Here is a 15,202-nt window from a genome sequence, read left to right as displayed (position 1 = left end):
GTGTGAATTGGAACCTAGAGCTCAAGCTGCTGTCTTGGATAAGAGACTACATAATACTCATGTAATATATTGTATATTTACTTGAAAAATATAAATGTGTGTATATATTTATATTGAAAACTTTATAGGACAGCATTTTTAATTTTCTCCTAAATCCCTGACAATGTACATGGTTTTCTTGCTAAAATGGAGCATCATAATTCAGGCAGAACTACAGATTATCAAACATTTCTTAAACGTCATTCTGTCCAGCTCTGCCTTAAAATAAACCCTTGAGACAAGTCCTTCAATTCACTTAACGTATTCATCTATCTGGATTCACCCACCTGAGTGGTGTTCCTTGTTTTTTCCCATTGAAATTAACCCTTACATTACATGTCCACTCCCAGAGGGAATTATAATTCTAAGGATCCTCTGCCCTCTACCTGGCAATGTTTGGGCCTTTTAGAACTACAGATTGCCAGGCTCTTCCTGAATGTTCTGTGGCAAAGCCTCTGACTGTCCAGCACCGCCTAAAGGTTAACCCTTACATTATGTGTCCTAATGCCAGAGGCGGATCCCCTGCCCTTTACCTGGCAATGTTTGAACCTGTTAGGCTGCTCAGGCACAGGACATTGCATTGTGGGTTCGAGCCAAGGGCATGCCTGTTCATCAGTCAGGTAGTGCAGACATGTGGGGGGAGGCTCTGGGGCTCCAAACTGCACCGGACAGCTCAACCTAAAAGGTCTGTACTGGCAGCTCATGCCATCAGCCTTCTGTAGAGGCTTACTACAGTAATGTAACTATTTTTACAGACTTGCTTTTAGGAAAAATAAGTAGCAATAAATATAATCTAGTTTAACCTGTTTTCATATTTTAATTTCTTGTTTTTTAGACCGCCTGTCCCCCTCCTGGAAAGCCATAATGCCAATGACTCTCTGGGTTCTGTGGCATCTCAGGATGATCTGATGAGGCAGAGGTTTTCTGTCACTTGCCACCCTCGCCTGCATTACCTCGTTGTCTCTGATGGTTATATGGTGACTGCCCTCCGTTTTGCACAAAATATGTCTCCTTATCATTTCATGAAGTCTTTACTGCTAGACTCTGCCCAGAGGCTGGAGCATTTACGACAGAGCCTGCAGTTAGGAAAGGTGAGAGATGTGGATACGGTAATGTTATCCCAGTTACTGTAAATACTATTTATTACAGACAATTCTATAGTTCTGACAATTTACGTAGCACGCTACAATTTCTAAGGTCCCTATCTTGCATATATACATGCATACTAGGGCCAATTTAGGCAAGAACCAAATAACCTACCTCTATGTCTTTGGAGTTTGGCAGGAGACCGGAGTGCCTGGAAAAAACCCACAGTAACACAAGATGCACAAGTTATGGTTGGGATTTGAATTGAGGTCACTAGTGCTGCAGAACAGGTTACGTGATAACTAACAAGCCACTGCTTTTAATTAGATTAGAGAGAAATTTATTGTTGACCTTTCTTTTAAAAATGCTAGGTTCCTTATTGTTCTAAACTCCAGGCCAACTATACTTTCTATTTTACTGACCCTAAATGCTTCCAGACCTGGAGTTCTGACACCAACGTCTGTATAACTGTACTAGGTGAGATATGCAGAAAGTATTTAGTCCAGAGACAGCCCCGATAGCCCTTTCAGTAGATACCTTTGAAATTATTGTAAAGTTTACCTGAATCTGTATCATTGCTGAATCTCTTTTGTAAGGCATTCTGGTAACACAAGAGAATTTTTTTAGAGTTACTAGCAGTAAAGCACACTTGTTATGTTGCAGAAGATGGAGAAGGAAACGCAGCCAGTGCAACGGAGTGCTGGATAGAATTTATACGTAAAAGAGGACAACATATAACTAGTGTGATATTTGACGCTGTTTTTGATAAAGAAACGTATCAATATCTGGTTGGATTTATGTAGTCGCAATTCTCAATGAATTCTCAAGGTGCTCGTCCGATATTTTGGTTTTAATTTTGCCCTTAAAGTGCTTCATCCTTGAAAATAGTTGCTCATAGTTCCTCAGCTATGAGGACAGATTAGAGGAACTGAATTTATTCACTCTTGAGAAGAGGAGAATAAGGGGGGATATGATCAACATAAGGGGTCCATATAGTGAACTTGGTGTTGAGTTATTCACGGTCAACACAGAGGACACGGCGGCACCTTTACATCTAGAGGAAAAGAGATTTCAGCTCCAAATACGGAAAGTTTTCTTCACAGTAAGAGCTGTGAAAATGTTGAATAGACTCCCCCTGGAGGTGGTTCTGGCCAGCTCAGTAGATTGCTTTAAGAAAGGTCTGGATACTTTCCTAAATGTACATAATATATCTGGCTACTAACATTTATAAATAAAGTTAATACAGGGAAAATCTGATTGCCTCTTTGGATCAGGAAGGAACTTTTTCCCCTGCTGTAGCAAATTGGAGAATGCTCTGCTGGTTTTTTTTGGGTATATGGGATTGTACAATATTATATATATATATATTTTTTTTATGGTTGAACTAGATGGACTTGTGTCTTTTTTCAGTCTGACTAACTATGTAACTATAAATATATGAGCTGCCGAAAACTGATAACATGTATAGGGTGTGATTGTGAAGAGTGGGATATTTTTTTTGGGGAAGGTTTAAAGTCTAGTTAAGAGACATGGTCAAATTGTTCTTCAGCCGCATGTGTTCTCATGCATTTGTAAGTTTAAGATTTTGTGTTGGGTTGCATCTTACAGCCATCTTGGGCCCATGTGCCACAGGTTCCTGCCCCATTTTAAACCCATAACCTGTGGTAATGAAAAATATAAACCAATAATGGCTCCCTGTGCGGTTAAGAACATATAACAAACTGTTGCCCCTTTAAAAGTTAACATATCACCAAACTGTGTAGATATTAAAATAAGGGATAAGGCACTATAAATGTTCAGTGAAAGGCTGTGAAAAAAATAAATAAATGTATGCAATAATCACATCCAACATAAATATGTGACACAGATGATATATAAATTGCAATTATAGCAAGCTAAAAGTCCATATGTGATAAATCCCAAAACCAGATGAAAGTGCTCTGAGATATAACTTCTAGTTCTTACACCACGAGTGCTCAATGGAAAGGTGGTCACTCACCAGTAGGGATGAGCTCCGGCGTGTTCGCATAGTACACGTGCAGAGCCCGCCAGGAAGTCAGCACGGCGCTGCGCTAATCACAGGCAGGGAGACATTTCTCGATCTCTGCAGCCGAGCATCGGGACAACGTCTCCCTGACTGTGATTAGCGCAGCGCCGTGCAGACTTCCTGGCGGGCTCTGCACGTGTACTATGCGAACACGCCGGAGCTCATCCCTACTCACCAGAGATGTTTGACCCCTTTTTACAGGATGGTCCAAAAGGGCTTTTGGAATACAAGATTGATTCTACTAGGAGCACAATTCCACTCCATTGGCTGCTCCTAACTTGACATTGCACACTAGGCTTTCCCCACCGGAGCGAGATGTGGAACGCACGTCACCCTCAAGAGATTTGCTGACCTGCACACGCTGATTACACTTAGTTCCAAGCACTGCTTTTTTTTTTTATATATATTAAAAATTATGACACTGAGATTTTTACCCGTGTCTCCTGTGGAGTAATTTTTTACATCCTAGTTCCATCATGAGCAGCCAGCGGAGTGGAATTGTGCTACTAGTAGAATCAATCTGGTATTCCAAAAGCGCTTTTTGACTGTCCTTTAAAAAGGGGTCAAACATCTCTGGTGAGTGACCACCTTTCCATTGAGCGCTCGTGGTGGAAAAACTGAAAGTTATATCTCAGAGCACATTGATCTGGTGTTGGGATTTATCGCATATGGACTTTTAGCTTGCTATAATTGCAATGTATCCTGTGGTAATAATGCAGCAACCAATAACTGTATATGGAACAGTAAAATTGCTTTTATTTGAATTACCTTGTAGTATTGCTACAACCGATTTAAACAATGTCCTTGTTTAGCAGTTCCCCGTATTTCTTATAAAATACTGAGATTTCATTTTACAGTCAAAGAAAAATGGGATTAAACTGAGGTCCCTGTCTTCTCTGAAAGCCACTTTATCGAAAGATGCTGATAAACCTCCATCAGTGCCTTCTACCGTGCCAAGCTTTTTGCAGGACGAGCAGGAAATCTGTGGCCATCTGGAGAGGATATTACAGGTATTCAAATGCATGTTTTATTTATTTATTTTTTATAAAGGATACATGCTGTAACTCTAATATGGACCAATTAATATGAAGGAATTTAACTGCTTTAAGGGTCAGTCCAACCAAAGCTTACATTTCAGATTGTAGTAGAAGGCAGAAATTTGAATTTATTTTAAATCTTCTGTGTCTCAGGTACTCTAGTTGCAAGATTTCCACACCCATCCCGGTTGTAAGCCAAGACCTAAAGGGGTCACAGGAAGCACACAATGTCTTAAAAAAAAGTCTAGGCCACGTGCTTTCTATATGATGCCTTCCATGGCATAAAGTACATGTAGCACTTTGTCCCGTTTCAATTAGTGCAGTAGATTCAGAGCAAGGGTGGTTGACAGTGCCAACTCCCCCTCACCACCACTGTTTAGCCATGCTGCTCTGAATGAGAAGAATAATGAATTAGAGCTGATTGACTATGCTGGTCCTGGGCACCAGGCATTTGCCCGAGACCAGCGTTGTGTCAGCACAAGCAGAGGGAGGAAGCATGGCAGCTAGAGGGGGTGGGTGTTGGTGCTCTCCTCACTTTCTGCATTGAGACTCGTACACAGTAGACTGTCCGCAGTGCTGCTACACTGACGTGTGTGAATGATGTCAGTGTTAAATCATAGGAATGTCCACAAATTAGGCTTCTAGGAGATGCTGACAGACTAGAATGGAGCAAGTAAAGAAGAAATTATCTTCACAATCGGTCTTGTCAATATTCCTATCGCACACGTTCCGGGCAAATATGGCTCTTAAAATGGTGGGTGCTGCAGCAATTACCAGTTGGGTCCTGGAAACATCAAGCAAGTGTACATATTCGCCAGCACACTATGGATCAACAATCACCATCCAAAAGTTGGACGGTGATTGTTGATCCATAGTGTGCTGGCGAATATGTACAAATCTGTACACTATCTTCACAATCATTCAGCATTTTGAGGAAACAAGGACCAGTATTTCCTAATGAATCTGTAGACCTGTGTTTAATATTTTCAAAACGAATATGATTTTAACTAGTGGAGTAATCCAGCTTGCTAGAAAGTATAAAGGCAATATAAAGATTTTGAATAATTTATTAATTATTAACAAATTTAAAACGTAAAAAAAACAAAAATTTGCCTAAAATTAGTTTACCTTTAAAGTGGATTTCCACCCATATAAAAGTCAGCAGCTGCAAAAAGTTTAGCTGCTGACTTTTATTAATCGGTCACTCATCTGTCCCAGGCTCCAGCGATGCGGTCGTACAAAGCCCTGCTCGTCTCCCTCTCCTCTGTGGCGCTGGCATCATGAAGGTGGGTGCCCGACTGTGGCTTCACAGCTGGGCATGCACTGCGCACGCGCAAGCCGCGCTGTGCACCATGATTGGCCGGGCAATCATCTGGGACCTGTGACGTGTCCCAGATGATTACCGAGAGGGAGAAGGAGAGGTGAACTTCCTTCCGGTGCTGCGGAGCCCCAGGAGGAAGTGGGAGCTGGAACCTTCTAAAAAAAAGTTTCTGCTCCCCCCCCCCCCCCAAAAAAATGACATGTCAAATGTGGCATGTCAGGGGGTCACCTGCTCTTAAAGTGGAAGTTCAATTTTTCGGTTGAACTCTGCTTTAAGTAGTAACAGTTGTGGAGAAATATTTTTAAGGTTTGGTTGAGCAGTCTTCCTGAATTGTAGTTGTGATCACTTCACTTTTTTTTCTTTTGTCCTCAGGATGATGATGAGGAGTCAGATGATCAGGAACATTTGAAATACATGGCTCCATCAGACAGTACATTTGGCAGAGCTGAGCAGGGCAGGCTAGAATTTGCTTCCATGTTTGATACCATCCATGCCAGTGACCACAGCATGGTAAAGGGCGACATGCTTCATGAACTGCTGCATATCAGGAAAACTTTATTGACAGCATGGACCACCGGAGTGACCATGAGAAATATAGCAGAATTAGACAGTCTTTTACAGTACACTGTGGGGTGCTTGACTCATTTCCTGTCTCTTCTTCAGAGTCCCAAGTGCCCTATGTTAAAATCAAATAAGCCCTCTAAGGCTTCAGGAAGAGGAGATGCACTGTGGGCTTCTTACTTTGATGTTCTACAGCAGTGCCTTACTGCTCTATACTGGGATGTATTGCCGCGGCAAGCCTTTGGACACATGATAAAACTGTCTGCAGAAGTCATCAAGTTGATTCTTGTTCAGCAAGGTCAGCTTTACTCGAAGAGTCTGGTGGAAGGTTTTTATTGGTTAAAGATGGTTTCCCAAAACCTGGCCACAATTTACGGCTTACGTTTTGAGTCTGTCCCTGCTGGTTATTCTAAGGGTGATGTAGCGCATCTTGACATTGTGAAGACCCCTATATTTGAAGCACTAATACAGCCCTTCAAAGGCTCATGCAATGTTTTCAAGGAACCTCCAAATTCAGTGACCAACAGCAGAATGTCAGAGAAAAGGTACTGGAAATGCAACTGATGTTTTTGGTGTGAAGCATCTAATTCCAAAGCAAAACTTCTACTATAATAAATCTAATGACATCTGGGGGTGTTTCCCTGCAACAGACTGCCTTTGATATGATGTCATGCTTTGAGCAGGCACCTGGGGCAGTAAGCCAGTCATTGAAGCAGAGAAATTGGGGTTTTGGAAAGTTCAAGTACAAATAATTACTTTTCTCTTTCGTTCATAGACGGACACAGCCTTCATTGACCTTAGGGTTATGCTTCTTCCTACCAGGAGATTTAGGCAGAATTCTACAGCACTTAAGGTGTTAAAAACTTTCCTTCATGCCGCTCCTCCCAGGGGGCGTGGCTCCCCCAGGCATAACCCCCACTCTGCTCTAGCAGCTTCAGTTTGTTTCTGCCTAACCGACAGGAGAGTCAGGCTCTCTCTGGAGTCCTGGACTCTGGAGTTTTTCTTGCAATTTTCTTGCGATTTTTCTTGCGATTTTTCTCGATTTTTATTATTTTGTTCCTGCATTTTTGAATCCTGCGATTCTTCTATCAACAGCCGACTGGGTGACAGGCTGGGTCCTCGACCCTTGTAGTCCCCCCAGGTTCGGCCTTCGAGCGTGTGCCGGCCCTCAGCTCAGCTTTGGGACGTCCACGACAGGCCCCTTTGCTCCAGGGGCGGCCGGGGAACTTCGGTTCTAGGGCACACATATGACCGGTCTTTATGGCCTTGTCACAGTGTGTCTGGCCGACAGCCATGCCGTTTAGCGGACGTTGGTTCTGTCTGGGATACCTCCAGCCGGTAGTCGCAGGACAGGTAAGTAGTGACCCTTGCTCAGGTAAGTGGTCTGGCTGGAATTTTCCCTGGGGAGGTCGACTGAGGGTTCGCCCTGCTTTCCTCTCTCCCTTATTCCTCTCCTTCCTTCCCTTTTGGGTAGCGGCTGTGAGGGGGTTTTTTTCTGGGGTCTCTTTATTATCACCGGGGCCTGTGTGTTAGCTGGGGCTGTGTGTGTTCACTGCAGGGGGCTGTAGTGTTCTCTGCGGGACTTGTGTGCTGTTTTACTATGCTGCTGTGGCTGCTGGCTGTCTGTTTTAAAAAAAAAAAAAAAGTGCGCCACGGCCGCCATTTTGCCGTAGTCGCGCCTTGTATATCTCGGCGGCCATTTTCTTGTGGTCCTTGGCAGTTTTTTTGCATTACGGCGGCCATCTTTAATTTTCGTTTGTCCTCGTGTGGCCGTTTTAGCGCTCGGAGAGACCGCGAATCTCTCCGTGGGGACTGTCAGCAGCGCAGCCGGCTTCTCAGCACATCATCAGGCTCCTCTCAGCGCGATGCACCAGGCGGGGTGGTGAGTTCCCTGGGGGCCCTCATGCTCAGAATAGAGCTAGAACAGCCGGGAGGTGACCGTGGGTGGTTCTCTGCTTAGCAGTTTGGGTAACTCGGTGGTGGGATGCCCTGGAGCCTGTACTAGGTACTATCCTCCCCACTAAGGCCTGAGTTAACCCTTGATGCCCCTCCCCCTGCCACTTCTGTTGAGGGAGTGTTATTTCTGAAGCAGCTAGTGCCTGGTTGGGGGGTAAAAAAGCGCCCCCTCCCTGAGCCTGCTTCGGGGGATGCCGCTGACATTATACTATGCCCGGCTATTGCGTCTGGTTCTGTGGTGTCAGTGGATGCGGGATATAAAAAACCCACGCGACCAAGGAATTTGTTGGAGCTCTTATTTTCTGCGGTTAGAGCTTATAGCTCAGTAACTAGACGGTTTGTGGTTTTGGCGGGGGTACCAGTTGTACCGGTCCCTTTTGGGTTCCGCAAAAAACGCAGCGCACTGCAACTGTGTTCCTTATTTGGACTTTTTATGTTACACCGCAGTGTGTATATATATATATATATATATATATATATATATATATATATATATATATATTTTTTGCAGTCCCTGAATGCTTTGCGACCCCTTTGTAAGTAGGTGGGTCTCTCCTCCTGTGGACCCTCCAGTGTCCGGATGGAGCAAAGCCGCCACGTTGCCCGTGGAAGGGGCTCCTGCCTGTGGGTACCCCGCTGAGACCGGTCTTGACTCGGTCTCTGGTGTCACAGACTCTGACTAGAGGGCTGTAGCTCCTGCTGCAGGAGCTGGGGGCACAAGATGCTGCTGAGCCCTGTAAGGACCTAGCTGAACGTTTGGTTCGGGGTCTGTAGTTCGTCTGTGAGTCGGTCCTGGATGCGCTTCCCTTGCTTTCCAGGGCCTCCGCCTGTGTGGGGGTGTTTGCGCCGCCTCGTGTGGCTTACATGCTGGTCTTCGGACCGATCCTCAAAGGGTCCTTGGTGGACTCACCCCTTTAGGGGTGGGCGGCTTTTTGGGCCTCCCGGGTTGGCACCCCTAGGGATGCCACGGGTGGTAAGAGTACGCTGCTTCCTCTGCTAGGAAGGGCAAGGAGCCTCGCCGTCGGCGAGGGCCCTCCTCTCCCGAGCAGTTCGTGCGCCCAGCACGGGGGGTATTCTGCAGGGTGCTAAGGCCCCCGCTGCGGGGCTGTGACGCGCCTGGCACCACGTGCCTTATGGGCCTGCGGACGGTATTGCTTCCGCATGTAGGTCTGCCCCCGCCCGTGTCGGGTGGTGGGCTGGCTTTGTGATTTTGCGGCTCGGTTGAGGCCTCTTCTTTCCGACCGTTGGCTTTGCGAGGTTTTCTCGCGGTGCAAGATAGATTTTCTCTCTTGGCTGCCTAACAGATTTTTTTCCTCCGTCCTCTGGCTTCCTCCGGTTCGCTGGTTGGTTCTGTCCAGGATCTTCGGATCGGGGGAGTGATGGTGCCAGTTCCCTCAATGGAACGGTCTCAGGGGTAATACTCCAATCTGTTGGTAATCCCCATGGTGGACGGGGTCCGTCCAATCCTGGGCCTCAGGGCCCTCGTTTGTTTTTTTGTGAAGTACAAAATTTCAGGATGGGAATTTTTTTCTGGCGTCCTTGGATGTCATGAACGCATACCTGCATGTTCCCATATGCTCTAAGCACCAGAGATTCTGGGCTTTGCGGTCAGGGAGGACTTTTTTCTTTTTGTGGCCCTCCCGCTCGACTTGGTGTCGACACCACAGGTTTTTACCGGGGTGCTCGTCCCGATACTGGCCCGGCTGTGTCAGCGGGGGTTTATCGTGGGGTGTCTGGGCGACATTCTCCTACGAGCTTCTGAGAACTCTGCATTTGTGGAGCCGTGTCTATCACGTGTCAGACTCTCCAGGAAGTTTGGCTGGCTTCTGTTTTGTCCAGAAGTCAGTGTTGGTCCCGTCTGGGACTGGAATTCCTGGGACTAGTCCTGGATTCCGCCGGGGCGGGAGTTTTGTTCTCCTAACGGAAAAATTTAAGACTCTGCAATCTGCTGGGCAGCAGTTGTCGACCTAGTGGTGGTCATCTCCGCGATTCTGCTTGAGGGTTCTGGATCTGACGGTGGCCTCTTTCGAGGCGGTTCCGTATGCCCAATTCCACGCCAGGGTGCTACTGGAGGACCTGTTGTCACGTGGGGACTAGCTTCCGTCATCTCTGGATTACCAGGTTCGGATGAGTCATCTAGTCCCTGGTGTGGTGGCTGATGTTTTCCGGTGCTTCGGGCCGGGAAGTCGTTTCGGCCAAGCCACTGGACAGTGGTCGCGACGGATGCCAGCCTCTCCGGTTGTGGGAGGGGTTTTTGGGGCACCCAGTCAGCCCTGGGGTGCTGGACTCAGGTGGCGACCCACCTACCAATCATTGTTCTGAATCGAGCTTTGCCTTGCCTGGGGGTCCCTGGATCTACAGGGCCGACCATTCGGGACCCTGTCCGTCAACGCTGTGGCGTACGTTGACCTTCAGGGAGGCACACAGAGCTCTGTTGCAGCGACGAGGGTCGCGCACATACTTTGGTGGGCCGAAGGGTCCGTTCCGGCTCTATTGGCCGTGTACATTCCGGGAGTACGGAATTGGCAAGCCGACGCCTAAGTCGGATTGTGCTTGACCACGGAGAGTGGTCTCTCCACCCGTAGGGGTTTTTCAGTATATGTGCCGAAAGTGGGGCACTCCAGGCGTGGTCCTTCTAGTGTCCCGCCTCAACCGGAAGGTGCCATGTTTTTTGGCCAGGTCACGGGACCCGTGGGCTGACGCGTCAGGCGCGTTGGTGGCTCCTTGGGGTCGCTATCGCCTGCTTTACACCTTCCCTCCTCGGTAGCTTCTTCCTCGCCTGCTGCGCAGAGTGGAAGCCGAGGGTGTTTATCAATTCGGATTGCCCCAGATTGGCCGCGTCGCTCCTGGTACGCGGACCTGGTGCGTCTGGTGGCTGACGCCCCCTAGCATTTTCCCCTGGGGGTTGATCTTCTGTTACAGGGTCCGATCTTCCACCCTGTTTTTACAGCCACTGGCTTAGCGACGTGGCTGTTGAGAGCCTGGGGCTGAAGGCCCGAGGCCTATTGGGCTCGGTGGTCTCGACCGTGCTGCCGGCACGGTAGTCTACCTCACGTAGGATTTACATCATACGTGGAGGGCCTGCATCTCTGGTGAGGAGATGAAATGGCACCCTAGTACGTACGTACGTACGTACGTACGTACGTGGTATCCAGGATTCTGCTGTTTTTTACAGCAGGGAGTGGATCAGGCTCTCGCCTTACGTACAGTTGGGAATCAGTTTTCTGCTCTGGCTGTTACTTTCAATGAGCCTTGGCGTCTCACTCCTTGGTGCGTACGTCTGTTCTGGGGGTCTGGCATATGGCCCCTCCACTACCCCCATGGGACTTGTATTTAGTCCTTTTGGTTCTTCTGGATGCTCCCTTTGTGGACATTCGGGAGGTTTTTTGTTGACTGTCACGAGACGGGAGCAGGTTTAGCTCAAGTGCTAGAGTACCTGCCCTTCAGGCATTTGACTCTGGGTTCTAGCCCAGGAAGGTCTGCGTTGTCACGTGGCCGTGGCTCGTCGTGGGCATTTCCACTGTGATTTTTTCTGGTAGCAATTACCTCGATCAGACTAGTGTTTGTCTGAACTGGAGGCCTTGTCTTGCATGGCTCCCTGCTTGGTCATCCATAAGGATGAGGTGGTGCTGCGGCGCAGCCGTCTTTTCTCCCCAAGGTGGTTTCGGCTTTTCACGTTGGTGTGGACATTGTTCTTCCATCCTTATGTCCTTGGCCGAAATGGAGGGAGGTGGCCACTTTTACATCCTCTGGATGTGATTCGGGCCCTACGTATGTACTTATCTGCTACGATTCCGTTCCGGAAGTCGGTCTCACTGTTCGTGTCGCTGGCTGGTTCTACCAGGGGGCCTGGTAGTCTCGTCGGCCACCTTTTTCCGGGGTGGATCCGACGGATTGTGCTTCAGGCCTATGCCCTGAAGGGGCAGGCGCCTCCCTTTTGGGTTACGGCGCATTCGACCAGGGCGATCGGGGCCTCTTGGGCTTTCTGACATCATGCCTCTGTGTTACAGGGGTGTATGGCAGCGACCTGGTCGTCGTTCCACACTTTTTCTAAGTCTTAAAGGTGCATGTGAGTGCATCTTCTGATGCCTCCTTCGGCCGCAGGGTGTTACAGGCGGCAGTTTACGGTTGGAGTTCCTCCGTTGAGTAACTCCGGTTTTGTTTGGGGTGTAACCTGTTTTTGCTGTGTTATTTTCCCACCCCTCGAATTTTTTTGACACTGCTTGGGGACGTCCCTAAGGTCAATGAAGGCTGTGTCCGTCTATGAACGAAAGAGAAAAAAGGATTTTTGTACTCACCGTAAAATCCATTTCTCTGAGTTCATAGACGGACACAGCACCCACCCCTCCTTGGTTTGTACTGCTTGTTACGAACTGAAGCTGCTAGAGCAGAGTGGGGGTTATGCCTGGGGGAGCCACGCCCCCTGGGAGGAGCGGCATGAAGGAAAGTTTTTAACACCTTAAGTGCTGTAGAATTCTGCCTAAATCTCCTGGTAGGAAGAAGCATAACCCTAAGGTCAATGAAGGCTGTGTCCGTTTATGAACTCAGAGAAATGGATTTTACGGTGAGTACAAAAATCCTTTTTTTGCAGATAAGAGAAGTTATGGTTAACTTTTAGGTTTATAGAAAATCGGTACCATTACAGATCAATTCATAGAAAAAGAAGGGATGGAGGTAAGAAGTGGTCACTGTTCAAGCTCATTTAGCATTGTGACTAAAGTCTGGTACACACAGGCTGAAAATTGTCTGGTTCTTTTCGGTCCATATGTACAGCTGTCTGTCCTACAGAAGCCAGTTGTTAGAATGGACCTACTGGAACACCAGCATTCAATCAACACTTGCAGCCAATGGTTTCAAGCGCTGATCAGTGTATTCAGGATACAATGAGGGGTGGAGAGTGGTGGATTCTATGCAGATCTGGTGCAGCTCTGCATAGAATCCAATCAGCTTCCAGGTTTTATTGTCCAAAGCTTAACTGAACAATCTGAAGTTGGAAGCCGATTGGCTACCATGCACCAGATTCTGAGTGCTCCAGTTATAAGAAATCTCCCCCAATGTCTCAGCAGAACAGTTTATTTTCTTTTTTTTATGTTTAAACCACTAGTTGACTGAAAAAAATAACTGAGTGTGTACCCAGCGTAGGCAGGCCATAGACGGTGCAAATTTCTTCAACCCCTGGTTGTAGGAAAGAAATTTGCACAATTCCCCTATCAACACACTTAGGGGCAGATCCACATAGAAATGGATAGGCGCAGCGTATCAAAGATACGCTACGCCGCCGTATCTTACCTGGCTTTAAGTCGAATCCTGGAAGAATTTGCGCCGTAAGTTACGGATGATGTAGTGTATTTCTGGCGGCGGAATTCAAATTGGCGATTAGGGGGCGTGATTAATTTAAATGAAGCGCGTCCCCGCGCCATATGAACTGCGCATGCTCCGTTTCGAAATTTCCCGCCGTGCATTGCGCGAAATGACGTCGCAACGACGTCATTTTTTAAACTTAGACGTGACTTACGTCCATCCCGATTCACGGACGACTTGCGCAAAAAAAATAAAAAATTCAAATTTCGACGCGGGAACGACGGCCATACTTAACATGGCAAGTCTATCTATACGCCGCAAAATACCAGCTTTAACTATACGCCGGAAAAAGCCGACTAGAGACGACGTAAGAGAATGCGACGGCCGCGTGTACGTTCGTGGATCGTCGGAAAAAGCTAATTTGCATACCCGACACGGAAAACGACGCGAACTCCACCCAGCGGACGCCGAAGTATTGCATCTACGATCCGAAGGCGTACGAAGCCGTACGCCTGTCTGATCAAACCCAGATGCCGTCGTATCTTGGTTTGAGGATTCAAACTAAAGATACGACGCGGGAAATGTGAAAGTACGCCGGCGTATCAGTAGATACGCCGGCGTACCAGTAGATACGCCGGCGTACTCTCACTGTGGATCTGGCCCTTAGTGCTGACAGGGGAATCCCTCCTGCCGAGCAATTGTCTTTGGCCAAAGCACCTGCTAGTGATAATCGCAAGTGAATCCGGCAGGCTGGTTGTATCCAAGTTGATCAATCAACTTGGTACATTCAGCTTGCCCACACATGGTTCGAATCTAGGCCGGTTCAGCAGGATTCAAACCGTCTATGGCCAGCTGCTTTGATTTGTGCTTCAGATATTCAACAAAGTTTTAGCACAGCAGTTACAGCCTTTGTACAAAGAAACCTACAGCTCTCATTGCTGGCTAGAATGAACACATCAGAAATATTCATATACAGTATTTCATACTTGCCTTCAAAATATCTGGCCATTTTTATTTTTAAATACTAAATTATTAATATTTTACTTCCCTTTAAATAACCTAACACAGGAGATTAGGAAGAGGTGTATTCTGCTTAAAGTATAAAAACTGTTTATTTTGGGGGCATTTTCAATAAATCAGGATTCCCCCTTTTTATTTTTTTGTTTGTATGTCTTTACTACAGCTTTTAATGTGAATTGTTTGGTTATTGTGCTTTTCAGGCTGGCTGTGCAGTGGAGACTCTTGTATAATCAGACCCTTTGGTACCAGACACGTTTGAGAAAACAGATATCATTGAATCGGACCATGCAATTGTCACCTAGAGTTCAAAGTGAGGAAAAGGCCATTGTGTCACTGTTGTGTCACATACAAACTGAGCTGCAATCAGCAAACCAACATCTGAGCCAGAGCTTGTGTCTTCTTCCTGTAACTGGTAAAGTAGTGTTTCTCTTATTATATGTGTTTGTGAATGTCAGATTTTTTTCCCCTCTCTCTTTAAACCCCTTTTACACTGGAGCGGTTTGCAGGCGCTATTGCGTTAAAAGTAGAGGGCTTTTACACTCTATAGGGAATACATCTACAATGGTCATAGTTCTAAAAGTAATTGAACCTGCACCATGCATGCAGTTTATTGGAAAATGCTCATGATTGAAATTGTGGACATAGCAGCCTTGTATAGACTGTCCAATAATTGACGATGGAATTACCTTGGGGGGCACTGTGTTTTTATTTAATAAAGGAATTGTCAAAAACCCCATACTCATATTCACATGGGGGGGTGGGATCTGCAGGCCCCTTTCATAAAGGGGGCTTCCAGATTCTGATAAACCCCCTGCCGACAGATCCCCCACAACA

General features: G+C 46.9%; 1 protein-coding gene across 1 annotated transcript in view; it reads left to right on the top strand.

The window, feature by feature from the left end:
- CPLANE1 (ciliogenesis and planar polarity effector 1) overlaps positions 1-15,202 on the top strand; it is a 185,927-nt gene that overhangs the window by 35,874 nt on the left and 134,851 nt on the right. Inside the window, exons 10-13 of the mRNA XM_040338483.1 lie at positions 875-1,130; positions 4,030-4,182; positions 5,903-6,636; positions 14,569-14,780. Of these exons, the coding sequence (XP_040194417.1) occupies positions 875-1,130; positions 4,030-4,182; positions 5,903-6,636; positions 14,569-14,780 (1,355 nt within the window). The remainder of the gene's footprint in view (positions 1-874; positions 1,131-4,029; positions 4,183-5,902; positions 6,637-14,568; positions 14,781-15,202) is intronic.

This window comes from Rana temporaria, chromosome 1 (assembly GCF_905171775.1).
Source record: "Rana temporaria chromosome 1, aRanTem1.1, whole genome shotgun sequence".
Classification (NCBI taxonomy): Eukaryota; Metazoa; Chordata; class Amphibia; order Anura; family Ranidae; genus Rana; species Rana temporaria.
The sequence above is the reverse complement of the archived record's forward strand: the minus strand, read 5'-3'. Positions and strand labels throughout refer to the sequence as shown.